The 21,358-nt window shown below is 40.7% G+C and overlaps 1 protein-coding gene across 1 annotated transcript in view; it reads right to left on the bottom strand.

The window, feature by feature from the left end:
• The window catches only part of PLOD2 (procollagen-lysine,2-oxoglutarate 5-dioxygenase 2), a 48,486-nt gene that overhangs the window by 20,592 nt on the left and 6,536 nt on the right, over positions 1-21,358 (bottom strand). The window contains 6 exon segments of the mRNA XM_054175547.1: positions 1,564-1,661; positions 2,458-2,521; positions 4,359-4,471; positions 5,925-6,088; positions 11,101-11,237; positions 12,715-12,806. Coding sequence (XP_054031522.1) covers positions 1,564-1,661; positions 2,458-2,521; positions 4,359-4,471; positions 5,925-6,088; positions 11,101-11,237; positions 12,715-12,806 — 668 coding nt within the window.

Below are 21,358 nucleotides of genomic sequence, written 5' to 3'. Positions count from 1 at the left end.
TGATATCCAAGACAAACTCTACATTATTCAGCGCTCAAAAGCTGCTAGGCATGATTTCAATGATGCCCCTGCTTACTGCACAGGGGGCTGGACTAGATAACCTTTGGAGGTCCCTTCCAACCCAGACCATTCTGTGATTAGGAAAAAAAAAACCAGCACCACACAACCAAAAAAAACCCCACCTAAACACCACCAAAAAGCAACCACAAACCACAACACGCAACACCCATAAAACCACAACTACCAAAAAAACCCAACAACAAACCACCAACAAACAATAAATTTAAAAAAAAGTATCAAAATATTACCATTATTTTCCTAAATCTGAGAATCACCAGCACTTTGCACAACACAGAGAATGACTGCATGAAAATGACACAGAAAATGTAGAAGATGGACGCCCAGATGATGTTTTCTTGACAAGCTACACTAAGATTCAGAAGCCACCCGGGAGTATCCATTTTAAAGCAGCATCTAGCTCATTAACACATTTGGAATTAGCACTGAATGCAATGAAATATGTGCTCTTCCTGTTGATGGACTGCCCTATATTTTTGGATTCCATGGGAAGTTTGTGCAGAATTTCACATTTTCCTACATCCATTCGCAGTGGTTAAGGGATCTCCTCTATTGCATAAAGTCTGCCTGAGGCAAGGCTGCTATTCATTCCTCCCCTACCACTCTCAAGAAAATGGAATGATGTATTACTATTTTCCATACAAAACACACGCCAGACCGATACTCAGTCTGCACTTTATCATATTGTGGGTGTTTGTTTACACATATTGAAAATCATTCTAGACAGATCATAAGTAGAATTGCTTGAACATAATTTCAGAAACCTAATAAAGTCTACAAACCCAAGTCTTTCACAAAAAAGACACTGCACTTGAGGGGAATAAAAAGAAGCATTACATATCAGGATAATTTGAAATCCATTTCAAAGAAGTGTCTCTGACTGATGCTATTTACTAATCTGCAAATTGAAGAGATTAAATACATAGGAGAAGGTTCTTATAAACACAAAGCTTCTACTGTTTGGAGTTAATTCTGGGATTCACTTTCCTGGTAGGTTAATTACTTACAAGTGAAAACCTTCTCCAATCCTATTGTCCTCTTAATTCCATTCTATGTTTAAAACAGAAGAATCACACACTGACAAAGTGATACATAACAAGAGTTTCCTCACACTGGCATATCTTTCTCTCCCCCTGAAAACCTCCTCTTCTTACCATTTAATAACCAGGCATACATTCTTCACAAGCTTCAAGAACTGTTTTGTGACAGTGAGTAAATTAACTTAAGCTTAGTCATTTCTAATATCCCATGCTACAACGGCTCTGGAAGCAGAATGAGCTGCTTCAGCAGTGACACCAAGTTACAGTAACAGTAGAGTAATAGGATGGAGAGAGGTATTAGAAGGGAGCTTTTATCCTTGCAATTCTTAGTAACATTAATTGAAAATGAGCAGTTATGGTGTGCTGTGCCTGTTTCAGACTCTACTGTTGGTTTTGCCTCCATTAAAATTGCAGTCTTCACACAAAAAAAACAAATCTCACTCACTTTAGTTGGACCATTTCCATGAACAGTGACTGGTAATGTGTCATAGGCTGAATTTCTTGCTCTTACTTTTCCTTCTTCAAACTTTAAAAGGACTTCATCTGCAAACCGAAGACGGCACAGTAATAACAGTTTAATAACAAAAGCCAAAATGTCAGAGTTCCTCAGGATATTGCTGCTGCAATATAGCTTGCTGCTGTTATTATTGTCAATGTTACTTATCTGGAAGCTTTTGTTCAACAGCCAGCTAAAAAAAAAAGAATCCTAAGCTCTTTATGCTAAACACAGTTACATCAAACTTCTGAGTGTGCCATCAGCAGCCCCCAGTGTTTCAGTGAGATTTCTGCTTTGAAAATAGAATTGTTTTGTGCAAAGACTCTTTACAGAGAAATCATATTTGTTTCAGATACAATCTGACTATAAAAACATTGTTCTGTAACTGGAACATAACTGGAAGTTAAAGGTAAGAAAGCATGTTTGCATAAATGCCATTTCTAATTTAAAGTCATGACAGTTAAGTAAGGGAAATTCTATGTCAGTCAGCATTCCATTTCTTTTCTATGTGGTCACCTGCTTCGGAATATCTAAAATGGAATTTTAATTACCAACCTTACTCCTGTAATTGAGTTTGTGAAAGATAAATGGAAAAATGGTTCTTACCTTTGCATTTTTTGCTAACTGCATTCATTGATAACTGTTTTTTCTATTTTAAATCAAATACTGTATCAATGGGAGAAATCAGTATTAAACCCAGAAGATCTGCAATCTGGTAATCAGGTTAACTCATTCAAACACTTCTTTAAAACAAGTACATGCTCAGGGAACACTATTCACAGTTAAGTAAAGAAGTGGGAGCAACACTTAATAAAATGCATAATATGCAAATCATGCACTTACCAACAGCTCCATTCAGGGTCTGGAAAATTGTGCATTTGTGGTCCAAAGTAATGTTGATGCGTTCCTGAAATAGGAGTACCAAAGAGGTTGCTGTTATACCTGCAGTGGCAGCAAGTAATCAGGCAAAACTAAGTATTTAGGTCTTTAATATAATTCTTAATTTCATATTGTTAAGTTTTTTCTATATTCCTGAATTGTGCAGCTGCATAGCAATCAGTTTTATTTATGCATAAACTTTATTTAAGCTTGAAAGAATAAAGGTCCTCTGTTTCAGTTTCAAAAATATAGAAGACAAGTTTAAATACCATGTCAGCAGAGAAAACACTGGTAGTTCTAAAATGAGGTCTTAAAATTGCATTTCCTACTTAGATTATTATTTAAAGTACCATGTTTTGAAGTTTTAATATGTTGATCCAAGTACACAACCTTTAAAACAGACTTAAAAATCCTTATACAGATAATGGTATGTTTTGGTCTTCCAAGATTTTGTCACATATCCTACAGCACTACACATCACCATACAAAGAATTAGTGCTAATGGATAGTGCAGTATCCCAAACTAGGTGCCACGGAAACATTTTGAATCACAGGACAGTAGTGGACTGTGCAGAGGTATATGGTTTTTTGTCTAGAAGACAAAAATCTGTCTAGACAGATAATTAGATGACTTCTGACATTGGTGCAGAGTCAGCTTTAATGTCTCTATAACCTGTCCTTTCAGTTGCCTATCTAGCATATGACAACTTCCATAAAATCAATTCAAACATTAAGGGCTGCAAGGAATGCCCTATGAGGAGCAGCTGAGGACACTGGATTCATTTAGTCTGGAGAAAAGGAGGCTGAGGAATGCCCTCATTTCTCTCTACAACTTCCTGAGAAGGGGAAGTGCAGAGTGAGGTGCTGATCTCCTCCATGGTATCCAGTTATAGGACACGTGGGAACACATGTTTGAAAACAGTTCAGCACTGTGCCAGGGGAGGATTATACCAGACATCAGGAAGCATTTCTTTACCAAGAGGGTGGCCAAATACTGGAACAGGCTTCCTAAAAAGGTGGTCAAATCCCCAAGCCTGTCAAGTGTTTAAAAAGCATTTAGACAATACTCTAAGTAATATGCTGTAACTTTTGGTCAGACCTGTATCAGTCAGGCAGTTAGACTAGATGATCATTGTAGGTTCTTTTCAATGCACATAGTCTTTTTCTATACCTGTATCTAAATACATCTGATGTTCCAGGCATAACTTAAGGCAGATAAGTTTCTGAAACACATGCACATGTTTCCATTAAGCATACAAATGCTCAAAATTCTGCAATGTGCTTCTAAAACATTAACTTTTCTAAGCTCTATTTTTTCAGCATCAGGGCCACATCTCTAACATCTATCATGCTTTAATGCTGCTACTTTGTTAAGCTAGGGCACAGAGACTTCACCAAAAATTTATGCAGCTTTATTGAACATATCTGCTCAAAAGCTGAAGAGTCAGAGACAGCTGCAGGCAGGATCTGAAATGGCAGCAAGCCAAAAATATAAAACACTGGATCAGCAAGTAGTTCAGTGACACCCTGGAAAAATGCCACATTCTCTGGCCATCAAGTTGCCAAACACATGGGACCATCATTAAGATGAATGTGACTGATCATATACCTCAGAGCTATTATTTCTAACAACCAAGCACAACCTGTCTGGATCTGCAGACAGCCTGAAATGATAGATGAAGTCATGACTCTTTGGAAGCCTGTTCATCACTCCAACAGCAGGAACCTCCAGAGAACAAACAATTGTCAATACAGCACTCAGGAATAAAGAGACAGCGTTCCTTTTATTTTTATCCCCTGATGTTTTAAGAGGAGTAGCATGTTATTTCAAGCAGAAAGAAATGAGAAAGACAGTCACTACCTACCCTTGCCAGTGGGTCAACATAGATCTTGGTGTAAAACAGCTGGTCATCATCATTATCCTGCAGATTCCATTGCTGCACTATATGATTTATATTTGGAGCGTAACCAATAAATCCTGCAGTATCACACACACAAATGAGTTATTTCCACAAAAAGCATTACTCTGCCAATGCTGTCCACCAGACAGGAACTTCATGCCAGCAAAGTATGAAATTCATACAACTTGGCTCAAAATTCCAGTTTTCTTCCTGTGATATGAACCAGTTATGTTTTGAGCAGTTCATAATTGAGGATTGCTTTTACACTGATGTTATTTTAATAGAAAAAATAGGAAACAGACCAGTTTAGGATGGTCCTGAGAACCACAAAGCAAGAGTTTCATTTTCAGCAACTACCTTTTGCTAGAAGCCTAAACCTAGTTCTGCCCAAACTACAAAGAGAATTCAACTAAAACCCAATACATGTTATGTTCAAGCCACAAGAGAGGGCAGGTAAGTGAGGTAGAGAAGGTGGGGGGAAGATCTGCCTGTTGTCCAGCACCCTATACTTGGGAGAAGTGACTTCATGACAGCACATGTATACTGCAAAATTATTACCAAAGCTGACATTTAAAGGAGGGTTCCAGAGTAAACAAGTCATTGAGATAAACAGGAGTAGCATACTATTTTTGTGGAATGCACTGCTGCCATGGCTTAGACTTGGTCAGCAGCTGAGCCCCACACAGCCACTCACATGGTCGCTCCCCACCTCCACCCCCTGGCTGGGATGGAAGGGAAAATCAGAACCAAAATGCAAAATTCTGTGAGTTGAGATGAGGCAAGTTTAACAGAACAACACAGGACAATGACACAACAGGAATAACAATAATACTACTAAAGTCTATTATGAATTGAGTGATATAAAACATAACCTGCTTGCCAGACCCCACTGGCTCCAAAAACTGCCACCCCTGCTCTGGGCCAGCCCTTCTCTTATACAGTGGGCAGTAGGGTATGAAGTCACCCAGTGGCTGGTTCAGATGGCCATCCTGATCATGGGCCCTCCCAACTTTCTATGAGAAAATTAACCCTATCCCAGCTGAACCCAGGATGACCACCTAAGCTACACTGACAGGCCAGGCTGAGCTATCTACACTGTATGCAGAGACCTCCCTAGAACAAGACAGCCAAGTCAAGAAATTCTGTGACGCAGCTAAACTGTGCCTAAAAATAGCATGCAAGGCCTTGCCTGGGCTTGTACACTAGATTGTTTCTGAAGTAGATTCATCTGGCAGCAATTGGCTCATCCCTGCACAGCACTTCACTGCAAGGCAGAGTTGCTTGCTCGGGCTGTTAGTTTATCTGCTTTTTACAAGTTACTGGCAACAACCACTACGTAAGTTTGACTGAAAACTATTTTTGAGTACAGAAGAGGAGCTATTCAAGTGTCAAGGAGAGGCAAAAAGGACACCAAATGCTTTCATACTTGGAATATTCAGGAACAGTTCCACACACAAATACACAAAACAGACAACAGAAGCAAGTCACGTTCGAGTTCCAGAGTCTAATGAGCTCAAGAGTCACACTTGCCTCCTGAGTTCAGGAATCGTTTTCCGCTCCGGACAACAGGATACTTATCAACCAGCTTTTTGTCTGGCCAAATCAGTCCATCTGCTGCAAAGACCACTTTATGATTAGCTTCTTGAAATTTCTTTAGCAGCTCTTCAGGGCCTCCCGCAAAGATAACATCATAGCTGAAAATAAGGAAGACATATCTGTTAGATTAATTTTAATGCCTTCTGTGTTCAAAGCAGGTGGCTGGATGATTCCAATTTTAAAAACAGACAGCCCTTTTATTAAAAAAAAAAATAAAATGATTCATTTGATCCCATTTTATCACTATACAAAACTCCTATACCCTTCTAGGACAAAAAAACTTCAATCAATACTATTTATCTAATACAGTTTCCCCTTCTATTTGCAAGGTTTTTGCTCCTTCCACATTTTGGACATTCTTTTTCCTTCGGAATTTGTCAATCTGAAACAGACTTTCATATTCCATGCACTGTGACTAAAGAAAAAAACAAACCAAGTACTTTCACATTTAGAAAGCTGTGTATGTGTTTAACAACAAGAACAACAAAACTCAAAACTGAGAGAATAAAATAAGAGTAGGACCAAAAAATGATGCAGGCAGCTCCTGCTGGGAAACTCTAGATGATCTTGTTCCAAAATACAAGATCACCGACTTTCTTCTGAAAAGTTTTATCAAGAATATACTTAGGTATTTCTCAATAAAGTTTATTTGCTCATGAACTTAAACTTATGTCCTGACAGTATATAAATTTGTCTTTCTACCCATTTAGTGTGTTGAAGACTTCAGAAGGCTTCACAATATCTACTTATGCAAATCTTCACCTGTCTTTATCAGTTTTGCATTTCATCTTAGTTAAGGACAAAGACCTAAAGGTGGAGGGCTCATCTCTAAAACTAGCAGTTAACCACAGTCAAAGATCAGTGCTCTCAAAACAGGAAGAAACATGCATGGGTTTGGCAAAGGTTATGTAAGAATGTAGCACCACAAGCCTTGTGGTTTCTTCTTGTTGAACCATATCCCAATCAATGCCTCTGGAAGGAAAAAACAAACCAAACCCCAAAGCCAACCAACCAATCAACCAAAAATAAAAATACAATACAAGTTCCTTTGTTTGTATTTGAGATCTACATATAAATGTACAAAACACTCAAAGAATCATTTCACACAACATGAAACTATGATACAGTAATACTAGCATCATGTCATAGATTAGTCTCTGGGTGGAGAAACAGAATGTTTGGGTTTAATGGCAGCATTGCAACCTCACAGCTTCCTCATCTGAATGGAGGTATATTCTTAATCCCCACATCTGCCTTAGTGACTGATAACCATCAGCCCTGATATAGCACAAAGGAATGGAACAGCTACCAAAAAGCAAAAGGTTTAACCTGCAGTACACAACTTTTTACCCAGCCATAGTGCCAACAAGATCAACCATTACTGATTTCTGGTACTTCATTACAGTTTTGAAACTTAAGAAAGTCTCTTCTTCTAAGAGGATTTCATACAATTGGCCTCAGAACTGAAGCACAGCTGGCTTACAAATGCAAAAGAAGATTCCCACTGCAAAGCAAAGTATGAATCCTGGAGAGGAAGTGTGTTATGTAGTCTTTATATAGTAAGTGGATTTCTGAAAATTCTCAGTGTTTTCTTTTTCTGTATCGTTGGCAGAAGAACGCATGGGGAAGGAAAATAAAACCCACTGTACATTTTGGAGCTTCCCCAGTTTTGCAAAAACTGCCTGTTTCTGCCCAGATATGAAGGGAGACACTTCCCTCCTTTTTCCATTCAGTTGGTGTAGTCCAATTCAAAACCAGAATGAGCCTGAAAGACAAGCAAGAAAACAGGAGACAAGCTGAAGACAGACAAAAACAGAGATTTGTCTGAGGCTTTAACTTAATAGCTTATGGCAGGCTGTGCTTCTCCTCTTTGATCAGGTCAGTGCTGCTGCTGCAATGACTTACAGCTGCAGGAAGGAACCAAACACCCATGGAACATCGCTTCCAAGAACTGTATTCTGTAAAAGAAAGCCAAAGTTGAGCAACATACTGGGCTAGCCACAGGCTCTGCGTTTGAACAGGATATAAACTGTGCTGTATGCAGCAATATAACACAAAGCACAGAGTGCCTAAACTGCACTGTCAATTACTGTAAACTTTGCAGACTACCAGATACTATGTAGGGGTATGAATCCTGCATGGACCTACATTTTCCACTAATTTTCACAGCCTTCTATTTTGCCAAAAGGCAATTGATTTACTGCCACCACACCTCCACCTGAGCAGCACCTCCACTAGCCTTCCACCTTTTACTGTTTGTTTTCCCATCAGCTGCTTTATGGGCCTCACTCCAGGCAACAGGAAAACTTCCAGAGTCAAATTATGAGCTATAAATCCATGATTTGCCTTGCTGATGTGCTATGTTAGACTGCATTCAGTCTATCCAGCAGTCACCTCAGATCCACACCACTAAAGACCATCAAAAAACAGGTCCAAGCACTATCCTTGATAGTTATGTTGTTATTATGGTCAAAGCCCATGACTTAGTTACAGGGCTTCATAATTTGACAGGGAAGAAAAAGTGTGTATACATTCAGGAAGAAGCAGGCTGCCTTGGCAGGCTGGGAAAAGCTCAGAGACTCCTATTTGTTCTTTATAAATCCTTCCAATTAAGTAGAAAGCAAAGTGAAAAGGAAAAAGAAAAAAACAAACCAAAAAAACCACCCCAAGAAATCCAGGAAATTTCTATAACTTCAATCCCATTTCCTGAAGCTCTCAGATGGCAGATGCTTGGGGCTGGAATCATAGAATGGTCTGGGTTGGAAGGGACCTCTAAAAGGTCATCTAGCCCATCTCCTTCTGCAGAAATCCACCCAGCCCTTCTCTTTTGCAGCAGCACAGCATTCCAACCATGTACCCAATACTCCCAGCAACACAGGGAAATGGAAATGGTGGCTTGGGTCCTCTAGACTTGAGCATACAATTTTGCATCCATGACATTTAGAATAGAAAAGGCTTGCTGCTATTGGAGTTGCACAGTAAGAGCTCAAAAAAGCAAATGAAAGAGGGCTTACTGGCAACCAGCAATTCAGGTCCTGTATCTCATCTTATTTAACTGCAGTGTTCAGCCACACAGCCATTTCATCATTTACACCATATCCCTGCTGGGATGACACCTTTGTATAAGATGTAATTCTCTCTCACTTTCTAACAAATGTTTTAAACAAAACAACAACAAAAAAAAAAAACCAACAAAAACACCCACCACAACAAACAAAACCAAACACCAAAACTGTAAGCCATCGAAAGTCTTTTAAGACACAAATAGAGGGCTGTGAGAATCCTGGATGAACAGTAACAGCATCAGCTGGCCATCAGCCCGCTCAGTCTGAAATGATCCAAAGTAAACTACTAGTCAGCTTTTGCAAAAACATGCCTAATTGAAATAGCATTCCATATGCAGGCAAAGCATTTTACTTTCTGCACCTAGACCCAAGCTGTCCACAGAAGTTCAAGCTATTTCCAGAACTGTGAGCCATATAAAAAAAATATTGCTTAAAAAAAAAAAGGACAAGAAAGTAAGTTTAAGTAAACAGTTCACTAGAAATTATTTTCCCTAGTTACAGTAAGCAAAGCAGACATTTCCTTTCCCCATCTCCAAGATTAGTATTCCAAATGCTTCACAAGGAATATAACGGGGAAAACAATGAAAGGATGACGACTACATTGGTCTTTTCCAAACTTACATTGATCAGCACTTAAATTGCAAACAGGATTCCTGGGAATTAAAGAGCTCATTAGACTTAAAATATAATGTTAGAAGCAGCAAACTAATTTTTCCTCTTATCTGGAATCAGTTCCACCAGCTTCAAATCAATAAATACTTGGGATTATGGACAGCAAGAACTCAGGAGGCCTTAAATCCTGTGATTATTCATTGCAAGGATTATGGTATCTGCAGTTTCACACACATGGTTCTCTGTACTCTCTCATCCATGCCAGCAGACAACTGGCATTGCCATTCGGGAAAATAGACTACATTGGAGAAGAACTTGATCTGTACCAAATTCTAGCAACAACTTCAGGTATTATACCATACAGGGAGAAAACATAGTAATGAATGAGAATAATGAATTTGAAAACAGAAATAGTTAAAACTGCTACCAGTTCAATAGGCTACTCCAACTTTCCTAAACTAACTTATGCAAAACAACAAATGAAGTTTCCAGTAACTACCACTGTCAAAACACTCTCTCCTGTGACTGCTGTACAAATCCTGCCAAAACCTGTACTTTCCTAGCAGCAGTTCTTTTTGGAGTGGTAACACTGCTTTAGTTAATGCTAGTAGGGAAGAGCTTGGAGGTTACTGTGAACCATATTCTTAGCTGCTCTGTTCATGGTCTTGCCAGGGGAGCAAAAGAAGAGGGAAATAAAAAAATACAGTAAAGGGGGAAAAAAGGCAGAGGGAAACAAGTAAAAAAAAGCAGGATTTGAACAGGTTTGAGCAAGCTCCCTCTTCCCTGTGACAGGGAGAAACCTGTCCTCCAGTGAGGATGTTCAAGAATAATTGTGCTATGAGCAATAATCTGGCACCTGCAGCAGTACTGCCTCTCCATCCTTCCATCACAGACAGCACAGGGATACATTTGGCACCAAGGCTTGTCTCAATCCTCTAACACATAAAAAGAAACTCTTCTAAGGTTCTAAATGTTTTTCTCTAGGGTCCATTTTTCCAGCTTCCTCTATATTGTTTCCTTCATGGAACAGTATCACGCTCCAGCCCTTACCAGACACTTTACTTCTGGAGTTTCTTTTGCTCCCCTCCCATTCCACACTCCCAGCCCGCAGCCACGTCCTGCTCTCACCACAACTAAACAGGGAAAGGACAAATGTTTGCCTAGAAGCCTGTCAGTTCCCAATAACATTTTTTCATCCCCTCGAGGGAGCAGAACTATGAACAACCCTTACTTGCATTTGTAAATCCATTTAAAAAGTAATGATGGCTCTAGGAGCACTCTACTATTTTAATGAATGGAGAAAAATGGAAGCAAACTCTCCCAAATAAACCATGAGAGGGAAAAGCAGCATGCAACTTTCAGCATGTCACTGCAGCTACTTTTGCATGCCCACAGAGACTAAAATGTAAAGGCAACAAGCCAGGTTTGCTCACCATTCAACAAACATCACAACCAAGTCCTCTTGATCAGCATAGCTTTCTATGGCTTCTTTCAGCAGTCGAACTTTCTGCCCTCCACCAATAGAGTTAGGCAGCTCACCACCTTTCCACTCTTCACCTTTTCCAAGTACCTGAAATAAGGAAAAGGGGATAAAAGAGAACACAAACCCGCCACTTTTTCCTAGTACCCCTAAACAAGAGGCTTTTTAAAGCAGATCTTTTATTGAAAGCAGATGTTAAAGTAACACATTAAAGCATAGCAAGCCAGCACTTCCAGCATCACTAGTTTTCCATGTCTGAAGTTGCATTCAGCACAATGACATCACTGCAAAAACATGAGAGAGACATTTCTCAACCAAGAATTGAGCAATTCACTGCTACCACCATTTACTCAAATTTGTCTCCTTCAGAAAAAGGCCAATAATTGTTTAGAAATTTGTATTGGAAAAAAAATTCTACATGAGACTTTTAAAAGTCAATAGAAACACTCTAGGAACAGAGACCTCAGTGGAACAGGGTTATTATTACTACAAGTTGCAAGCTCCAGTCATTCTGAAATTCCTCCATAATAGTTTTGCACCAAGGAAAGGATAGGTTCCCAATATACAGCTAGTTCCTAAAAATCAGCTAAGCAAAACTAATCCCTAGCCAAGCACTAGAACAAATTACATCAAAAAAAAGTCTCTTAGGCTCTTTATGGTTCTTAAAGATGCTGGGTTTAGAACTTTTTAAATGTGGAAAAATTACATTGCATGATGTTTTGGACAAATTTGGAATGCTAAAAGATGTAGCCAGGGGTTTAGGCCCTTTGAGTGCTTTAGTATAGCATTATCATATTAAGAAAGGTTTCTCCAGTCTGCCAGGTTCAGGAGTAGAAGTCAAGATTTAGAGACTCAAGACATTTCCTATTTATGGTGTAGGCACTGTGGCAATTAATCAGAACACTTTCACAATACCATCTGGATTCCTGGATTTTCTCTTGCAGAATCTTTTTGGAGAAGGTTTAGAAGGTTAGTGTCCTCCCTCTTTCTCCAAGGTCACACAGAGGCCAGTCTCGGTATGCAACATACGCAGGCACAGAGCAAAGCAGAAAATGCTGGCAGGAATGATAGAAATGTTTTGTCCTCAGAAATTCCAGGCTCCTGGGAAGATCTGTGAAACTTTCAGTTGTGACCTTCCCTCCTGCACTGCAGCAGGGACCTAGCCTTCTTTAAGGAGGAAGGAGACATCCAGAACTTCAAAGTGCCATGCAGCTGCCGCAAACAGTCATGCAAATAAAGTCAGCCACACTGAAAAGCAAGGTTATGTGATAAAACATGACAGAACCTCTAAGTGACTGAAGATGCTGGTCACAATTGCTACTAATCTTAAAATAGTTCCTGAGGCAGTGAAAGAAGCACCCTTCTATGATCATTCAGATGGGGCCCGCAAGTCAGCAACAGCACCAGCAGCAGGGCCATGTGTAAGTGCCCTACTTGCCCCCAAGCACTGCAACTGTCTTACTTTGCCCCAGCATGCAAGAAAGCTAATGCAGTTTCAGCTACTATTGCTCTGTTTCTGTCTTAAAGGCTGCACAATGTGACTATTTGGTCTGAAAACATACAATACCTTCACTGTGTAGTTGAAGTACTTTGCAGTTTGCATGAAACGGTGAAAGCCATCAGTTTCTTTAGTTGCTACAGTAAAAACTAGGAGTTTGTCTGAGGGAGAAAAAGAAGGAACATGTATTAATGTTTTCAGGCCAGAGTTTAGAACAAATAAATAAGTGTACTGAGCAGTGGGCTTTATTACTTGTCTGCCTGTCAAAGAAGAGGCAAATACACTGTCATATGACAGGCATAAGCCATAAGGAAGCAAGAACTGCTATAGAAAATAAGTGATGTGAATTGTTCTCAGGAATAGGAGGTAAAGAAATCTATCTATTCTGCAGGCAACTAGCTCAAGAGATGAAAATAAACTTAGTATGACTACTGGGCAGGAAAGAATCTGCAAAACAAAAAAAGAAACACATTTTTCAGCCTGACCTAATGCTATATGAGATTTCAATCACAGGACTGAATGGTACCATGGAACTCCACCTAATCTCAGCAGCTCATCTGAAAGCAAGCGGGAGAAGGAAAACAAAAATAAAGTCACAAAAAAAGCCCACAAAACCAACCAACACCACCACCTCTGCAAAAGCAGAAACCATGGGAACCAGCCCCCCAACAGCAAACATTTAGTGCTTTTAAGTCCTTGGGCAGAGACAAAAGAGCAAGTGTTGCTGTTTATTTATTCAGACTCTCTGTAAATGAAGTTCTTATTTTACCCTCTTGCTGCATGCCGGCAAATGACCATGCAACCAATTTTCTTTTCATGTTCAAGGGCTGAACAACATTCAGCAGCCTGCCACAATACACTGCATAATCAAGACACATAATTCAAAGCTATGATAAAAGTGGTACCCCTATCCAACATCAAATATTTCAAGCCAGCTTGGATCCCAGAACACACTGAAGTTCCCCAGTCTGGCATGAGTTCAAGCAACAACTGCATTCACAACCACAGACTTGGTAGCTCACAGACACCATAGATGACATCCTAAGAACATTCAAATCAGTCACCACGTGCCACTTGGTTTTACTTGATGCCATCGAGCTTAGCATACGTGATGATGACCTGCTTCCCACTCTGTGGAAGAAATGTGCCTCACAAATGCCATATGCAATGCTCAGCAGCCAAGTACCAGGGTACTTCTGCCCTGTCTTAGAGAGGAACATGAAAAAAACCATTTATTTTAATGAAACTCAAGTCTGTCAAAAATAGCTACAGCAGGTAAACTACAGAGACTAGTCTCAGGAACCACTCATATTTTTTCGCCCCTTGAAACATGGGTTAGATTCAGCCCTGGTCCATAGGTCACTTCTAACAGGTCAGTGGTTTGATTAGTCTGTCTTCAACAGCAGCTGTAACGAAGTGCATGAAGGAAGAGCAATGATAAGACAAACATACATGATGTTGTCTTTGCTTTCTCTCAGTCCCCAGTTTATAGGTTTTCCTGACCTGGAAGGAGTTTCCATATATTCTGAACCATCCAGTCCACTCCATGGCTTTGCTCTTACCTGGTCATTCCTTGATGTAACCTTTAAGCAGTGACAGCACTATATAGGCCCAGAACCTACTGCACAAACCCTAATGCTTAACATCTTCTGTGCCTTACACAGGGCTCCTACATTTCTTAACTGACAGTGCCCAAGCATCTCCCACATTCTTCCACAGTTTTTTTGTTGAGGTTCTTGGGTTTGTTTGTTGTTTGGTGGGGGAAGGGGGGAACAACTAATTGCCCTCAGTAGACCTAGTAAAGATTTTAACTGCCTGCTCTACTGAACCAGACTTACACTTACAGCAAAGAAGAAAGTGGAAATACTTGAAATTATTCAATCACTTGAACTTAAACACATACACACAAAAATGGGGCAGACAGCTTTGGAAGATAATTGCTCTAGCTTCTTCCCCACTTCAGTACTGTGCTAGCAGTCTTTTGTACCCAAAATATCAAGAGAAAAAACCCACAAATACATCTCAGAAGGCCAGGAAGATCTCCAGAGAGGATTTCAGTGCAATGCACTCACAGACACACTGACTCACGTCTACCCTTGACACAGCAATAATCATTTATTCTGAATGTCATCCAACCTAAAGTAATTCCACAGAATTCACCACAGAATGAATAAAAAACATGGTATCTCAGACTATGACTAAAACAGAACTGAAGACAGAGGAAAGGCTTTTTCTCTATGGAACAGATTAGGTTATGATTAATTTTTGTTCAAGCACTGTGTTTTTAAATGAGAGAGAACTAGAAGAACTCAATCATACCAAACTGCATTGCCAAGCCAAGCAAATCCATTATTGAACACGTCCTAGGTGACCAGTCAAGCACTGACTCTAACCATGGAATTTGGTCTGGGATAGACATATTTCATATCTACCCCTTCCCAAGGAATGCTAAGAGCAGAGTTTTCAGAATTTGTACTTGACAACATGATGTAAATGGTAGTGTAGGTGAGGCTGTGGCATATTCCTTTCACAGTCACTAAGTCAAAGCACTATGTAAATCTTTTGTCACAGTCCTTCACAACAGTCTTCTCTCTTAGATGGAGAGATTTGACAGGTGGACTGTCCAGTGGATAAGGAATTGGTTGGATGATCACATCCAAAGGATAGTGGTCAATGGCTCAATGTCCAGATGGAGACAGGTGACAAGTGGTGTCCCTCAAGGGTCTGTACTGGGACCAGTGCTGTGCAATACCTTCATCAATGATACCAACTGTGAGATTGAGTGCAGCCTCAGCAGATTTGCAGATGATACCAAGCTAAGTGGTACAGTTGGTAAGTCTGAAGGACAGGATGTCATCCAAAGGGACCTGGACAGGCTGGAGAGGTAGGCCCAGGTGAACCTCATGAGGTACAACAAAGCAAAATCTAAGGTCCTGCACCCAGGTCGGAGCAATCCTCAATATCAATACAGGCTGGGGGATGATGAAATTGAGAGCACCCCTGCAGAAAAGGACTCAGGGGTGCTGGTGGATGAGAAGCTGGACATGAGCCAACCATGTGTGCCAGCAGCCCAGAAGGCAAATCACATCCTAGGCTGGATCATAGGACATGTGGACAGCAGATTGAGAGAGGTGATTCTGTCACTTTGCTCTGGTAAGACCTCACCTGGAGTATTGCATCCAGCTCTGGAGCCCTCAACAGAGGAAGAATACGGATCTGACAGAACAGGTCCAGGAGGGCCACAAAAATGATCAGGGGGCTAGAACACCTCCCTGAGGACAGGCTGAGAGAGCTAGGGCTGTTCACCATGAAAAAGAGAAGGCTTCAGAGAGATCTTAGAGCAGCCTTCCAGTACCATAAGGGGGTCTACAAGAAGGCTGGAGAGGGACTGTTTACAAAGGCCTGTAGCAATAGGATGAGGGGAAATTGTTTTAAATTGGAGCAGATTTAGATTAAATGGTGGGAACAAGCTCTTTATCATGAGGGTAGTGGAACACTGGAACAGGCTGTCCAGGGAGCAAGTTGAGGACCCATCCTTTGGAAACACTCAAGGTGAGGCTCGACGGGGCTCTGGGCTACCTTATCTAGTTGAAGATGTAACTGTTCACTGAAGGGGGGTTGGACTGGAAGATCTTTGGAGGCCCCTTCCCACCCAAGGCATTCCATGATTCTATGATTCTAAATGAATGTACCAATACAGTTTGGCAAGCAAAAACCCACCAAACAAAATCTGCTGTTCTTTATGTGGTATTACAGCTCTCTTTCCATGGAAGCTGCAGTAATTTCACCTACCCACTGTTCATGTATTTCAAGATTCACTATGAAGCCTCATATGTTATTTCAGTTTTGTGGAATAGGAGGATGTGCCAAATCATAAGGGATTTCAGCCTGAACTATATAAAACAGAGAAAGCCAAGCAGACAAATAATGCAGATTACATTTGCATGAAACTGCAAAAGAACATGTATTATACTCACGGCCAAAGCAGCAATCTAAGTAGGCTGCCTGAGTTCAGTTTGCAGTCACAAAACTTGAAGCTAAGATTACTCCAATTCCTGCAGGCTCCTGTGACTATTTAGATGTGACAACTTGCAGTACTCTTACTGGCAGAGCTCCACTAAGTGTAGCATGGAGATACTTGTTTCCTCTAGTCAAAGCAAGTGAAGAAAATGCTTCTGACCACATACTTCTGCTTCTTTTTAACCTTTTAACTTATTCCCTTTGAAAAAAAACTACTCCTTGTTTGCTGCATTTAGGTACCAAAAACTCTTCTAACACCTGTCCTGTTTGTGTCTAGTAACACCAGTCCAGAGTGACTTTCACGAACTCCAGGACTGTCAAGTACAACGCAGATTCCAGAGAAGTAAATTTATCCAAGTGCCACTTCCATTTCAGGATGTGCTCAGCTACATCTATTTTAACCACAGCCATCCACATATCCCTGCTGTGCAGAGCAAGTTTGGTCCCACAAAAAGCCTTGCTAGTACAGAGGTTCATTGAAGCACAGAGCCCTTATCACAGGTTGCATCACTTCTAAATGTTGCAGAGAAGTGGAGGGATTTGCCCAGAGTCCCCAGCAGCATCACTGCACTGGCTCCTGGGCACCACTTGTTTCCAGACAGCCTGGGCTTAAGACCAGAAAGCTCCCTGCAGTTACTCAGCTCCTGAGTTACCACTGTGGCCCCTTACTCTCCAGGGACCAAGGTGCAAAATTATCAGTCTGCAAAAATGCCATGAAGTCTCCAGCTAGCATTGTCCCTGTTTCACCATCCACTTCGGCACAAACTCTTGCCTTGCCCTCTACCCAGGTGTCTATGCTATGCAGCTCTGCTTTATAGTCTTACACAGACAAACTATCCAGTTTAACTCCCTCACAGGAGGGGGATGTATACACACTCTCGGTAATGTTTTCCAACAAACGGTAACAGCATCCTCAAAATGCAAACACACATGAAGCCAAGAACACAGCAGGTGGTCACAGCTCTCCACACTTGCAGGGTACTGGGACACCACAGAGGGTATGGGCTGCCACAAGGCTGGGCTCCCCCAGCACACAGCCTGCCAGAGGCATCTTGGCAGTCACTGGAGGGGATTACCAAGCTTGGCATTTACTTCCACAAGTCAACTCAGTTTATGTTAAAAGGAAATGCAAACCATATACTGAAGTTTGACAGGAAGGTGTGAAAAAAAATCTCTGAAGAGCTTCATGCCAGCTACAAGGGTCCTGAAGTTTACTAGAGAGCAATTATTTCAGAGAGCTTCCCAATAGTTACATTCAGAAAACAGCTGTTCTGTTTTGAAAGCAAGCCCAAGAGAGCACGTGTTTGGCCAAGAAAAGTATATCCAGTGACAAACAATTCATTTTTACATGCAAATTTGGAAACCCTTTGGCACTCAAGTTGTGAAAGACAATACTGCATGGAGAGCACACACAATGTACTAGTTTTTATTATTTGTAAAAACCATCTCACTCGTACTCAGTCTTTTGTGCTGCTGCTATCAGGGTTCTGAGTGCATCATAAAAATTTATTTCCAGGAATAAGAGCTATAATCTATAGCCTTTGTCTCCAGTGATTTGCTTGGCAAAGTCTCCACCAGAAACTGCCATGGCAGGACTCCTTTAAATAGCAGCAACCTCTCTCCTTGTCCCTTGGCAGAGAAGTACACAAAGAACTGCAGTCATTCCAGACACACCCATTTATCTTGAATAAAGGCTGACACAGATTACTACATTTCTACCAGGGTTTGCAGGCATTACTACAGTGGCTTTAGGGCACCTAAAACTGAGGATAATGCTCAGAGTCACGTGGCAGCTCGTATCTGGGCCTTGGATTCAAGTACTGTGGACTTCTCACAGTTTCACAGTAACTAAGGTTGGAAGAGACCCCAAGGATCATGAAGTCCAACCTGTTCCAACAGACCTCACAACTGGACCATGGCACCAAGTGCCACGTCCTATCTCCTCTTGAACACCTCCAGGGACGGCGACTTCACCACCTCCCTGGGCAGCCCATTCCAATGACGAATGACTCGCTCAGTGAAGAACTTTTTCCTCACCTCGAGTCTAAACCTCCCCTGGCACAGCTTGAGACTGTGTCCCCTTGTTCTGGTGCTGGTTGCCTGGGAGAAGAGAAGGGAGCTGCAAAATCAATGGATATCTGTGCATGGTACCACATTATGCCATTAAAAGGTACCTCTGTCTTTAAAACTGGTGGTTTATAATGGTAAACAAATGATGGTTGGTTCCTGGAATACATCTACATTAAAAGGTCTACTTTCCTGTGTGCAGATTACATCCCACCCAGAACTGCTCAGAGTAACACCACGAAATAAGAATAAAGATGTACAAATGCTTGCAGAATAACTCACCGGAGGTTTCAGGCAAGCAAATAAATTGTTAAAGACTGTGGGGAAAGCAACCATATTAGGAATACTTCTGTGGATTTAAAATTTTCAAGTAAAAAACACCCCACAGACACTGTCAAAGGTCAGATAGCAACCTTGGCAGTGATCTGCATGATTAAGGAATAAATGAGACAGACCAGGCAGATGCCTGGAAGAGAAGATGGATATCTGGAAGAGTTATATGGATGCATCCAAGCCCATTATTTAAGCACCTATCATACTGCATCTATTATACCTCCCACATCTCTAGAGATGCAAGTTGTGGGAAATCAATAGTTTCACACACACCTGAAAAAGAAATAATCCCACACCAAATAAAATAACAACAAAACCCCCACAACCAAAAAACCCACCCAACTTCAGTACTCAGCAAGTAAAACGATGGTGACCTAGAAGAATAGTCCTCAAAACAATCCATAACTGGGACTGAAGATCTACAGTTTCTCTTAACTTTCAAATAAAACTGGTAAATTCTGCAGGAATAAAACTTTGAAGACTATTTAGGAACACAGCTGCTACACAACTAACCCCCTGTAATGTCCTTAACTTGAAGATATCCTGGAAAATGTAAACTACCCTACAGTACCTTCTGAGTAAGACAAAACTTACTGAGAACCAGAAAAAACAACTGATATAAAGCCTGTTGGAAAATATCCAGCAAAAACCAATCACATGCAATGCCACCATGATTACAAATTATACCTATATATATATACACACACTAGGTTAATGTAATCCAGCAGCAAACAAAGATGTCAAGTACACAGCATGAAATAGAACCACGAACTTTGAACATCTGTATCTACCCAGTATCAGTTTATATGACACACATTGTCGAAGCAAGCAGTAATCTGAAAGAGGAATTTCTGGTTAAAGAAAACTTCTGGCATAAAGAGGGGAAAAGTCACAGACACTCAACAACCATTCATTTTCCCCCAGGATTCCTTAGAAACAGAACAATGTGCTGAAACAATAAACACGGCCATCCTCTTTGCTCAGAAAAGGAATGCACATTTCACTGCAGGAGGAGGAAAGATGAGTGGTTCATAGACACTACCACCTCATATATGTAAATTCTGGGGACTTTTTTTATTCTGATATTTGTATCATACAGTCAATTTCTGTTTCACACAGAACACTTTGCTGCATGCCTCCACTCATCCTATAGCTTACTGCTTCCCAGAGAGGCAAACTGGTTTCAAAGCTCCATTAACCATGGCCATGATCCCCTGTAATAATGGATCCTCTGCAATTCGATACCATGATTACATTGCTGTAAGGAAAAAAAAAAATCCATGCTTGAAAAAAAACAAAACAAAACATGAAAGGTTGAAAAGTAACAAGATTTACAATAAAAGATTCAATTAGAATTAACAGCAAGTTAAGAAGAGTCACGGGGTGCCAAACACGTAGTGCACACTGATTTCCTACCCCTACTCATGAGAGAGACATGGATTTCTAAGAAGCAATGCTTTAAATAAATCTTAAAGGACAGATTTTGAATCACAGAGTTACTGAGGCTGGAACAGACCTCAGAGATCAAGTCCAAACTATGCCCTAAGCTCCACATCCAATCTTTCCTTAAACACCTCCAGGGACAGCAACAAGAAGCAGACCTTCTCGTACAGACCTCTCCTGAAAGTTTGGTCTGTATCACAAACCTCCTGTTGATCACTGCACTTCAATACACACACATTTTACTGCAAAATACAAAGAGCAGCACAGACATTATTTATTTAATTTCCCAAAGTAATACACTCTTCTTGGACAGCTATTAGTACCTTAGGCTTGACAGGATGCTTGGTTGTATGGTTTAGTTGATTAGGTGGTGTCGGATGATAGGTTGGACATGATGATCTCGAAGGTCTCTTCCAACCTGGTTAATTCTATTCTATTCTTTGTATATTGTAAAATCCCTGTATTTGTTGTGTTACATATAATCTGTTTCCTTGTAAAATATACTCTCATTTCTCTGACTGGGTTTAGCCGTGGTCTCTTTCTCAGTGGGGGAAGGAAAGCAGAGCCTTTCCTTTCAAACCACCACACTCTGCCACATTCAACCAGGCATATTAAATTAAAGCCAAGTAAATAGAAGTCAGTCTTTTGATACATTTTGATTAGTCATTGCAGAACTAATGTAATTATGTGGGTATCAACTCTGCTGCAACCTGATTCTCAAAATGATTCAACCTGCCAAAAAAAAATATATATAAATAAATTACTGCTGCCTTTCAACTGCTGCAAACAGTTTAGGACCACAACTGGCATTTGTGGTTATCAAGGGAGGCTGAATGCATGGGCTGTCTGT

The sequence above is a fragment of the Dryobates pubescens genome, chromosome 32 (genome assembly GCF_014839835.1).
Source record: "Dryobates pubescens isolate bDryPub1 chromosome 32, bDryPub1.pri, whole genome shotgun sequence".
NCBI classification, from domain to species: Eukaryota; Metazoa; Chordata; class Aves; order Piciformes; family Picidae; genus Dryobates; species Dryobates pubescens.
Note: the sequence above shows the minus strand (reverse complement) of the source record. Positions and strands in the feature narration are given on the sequence as shown.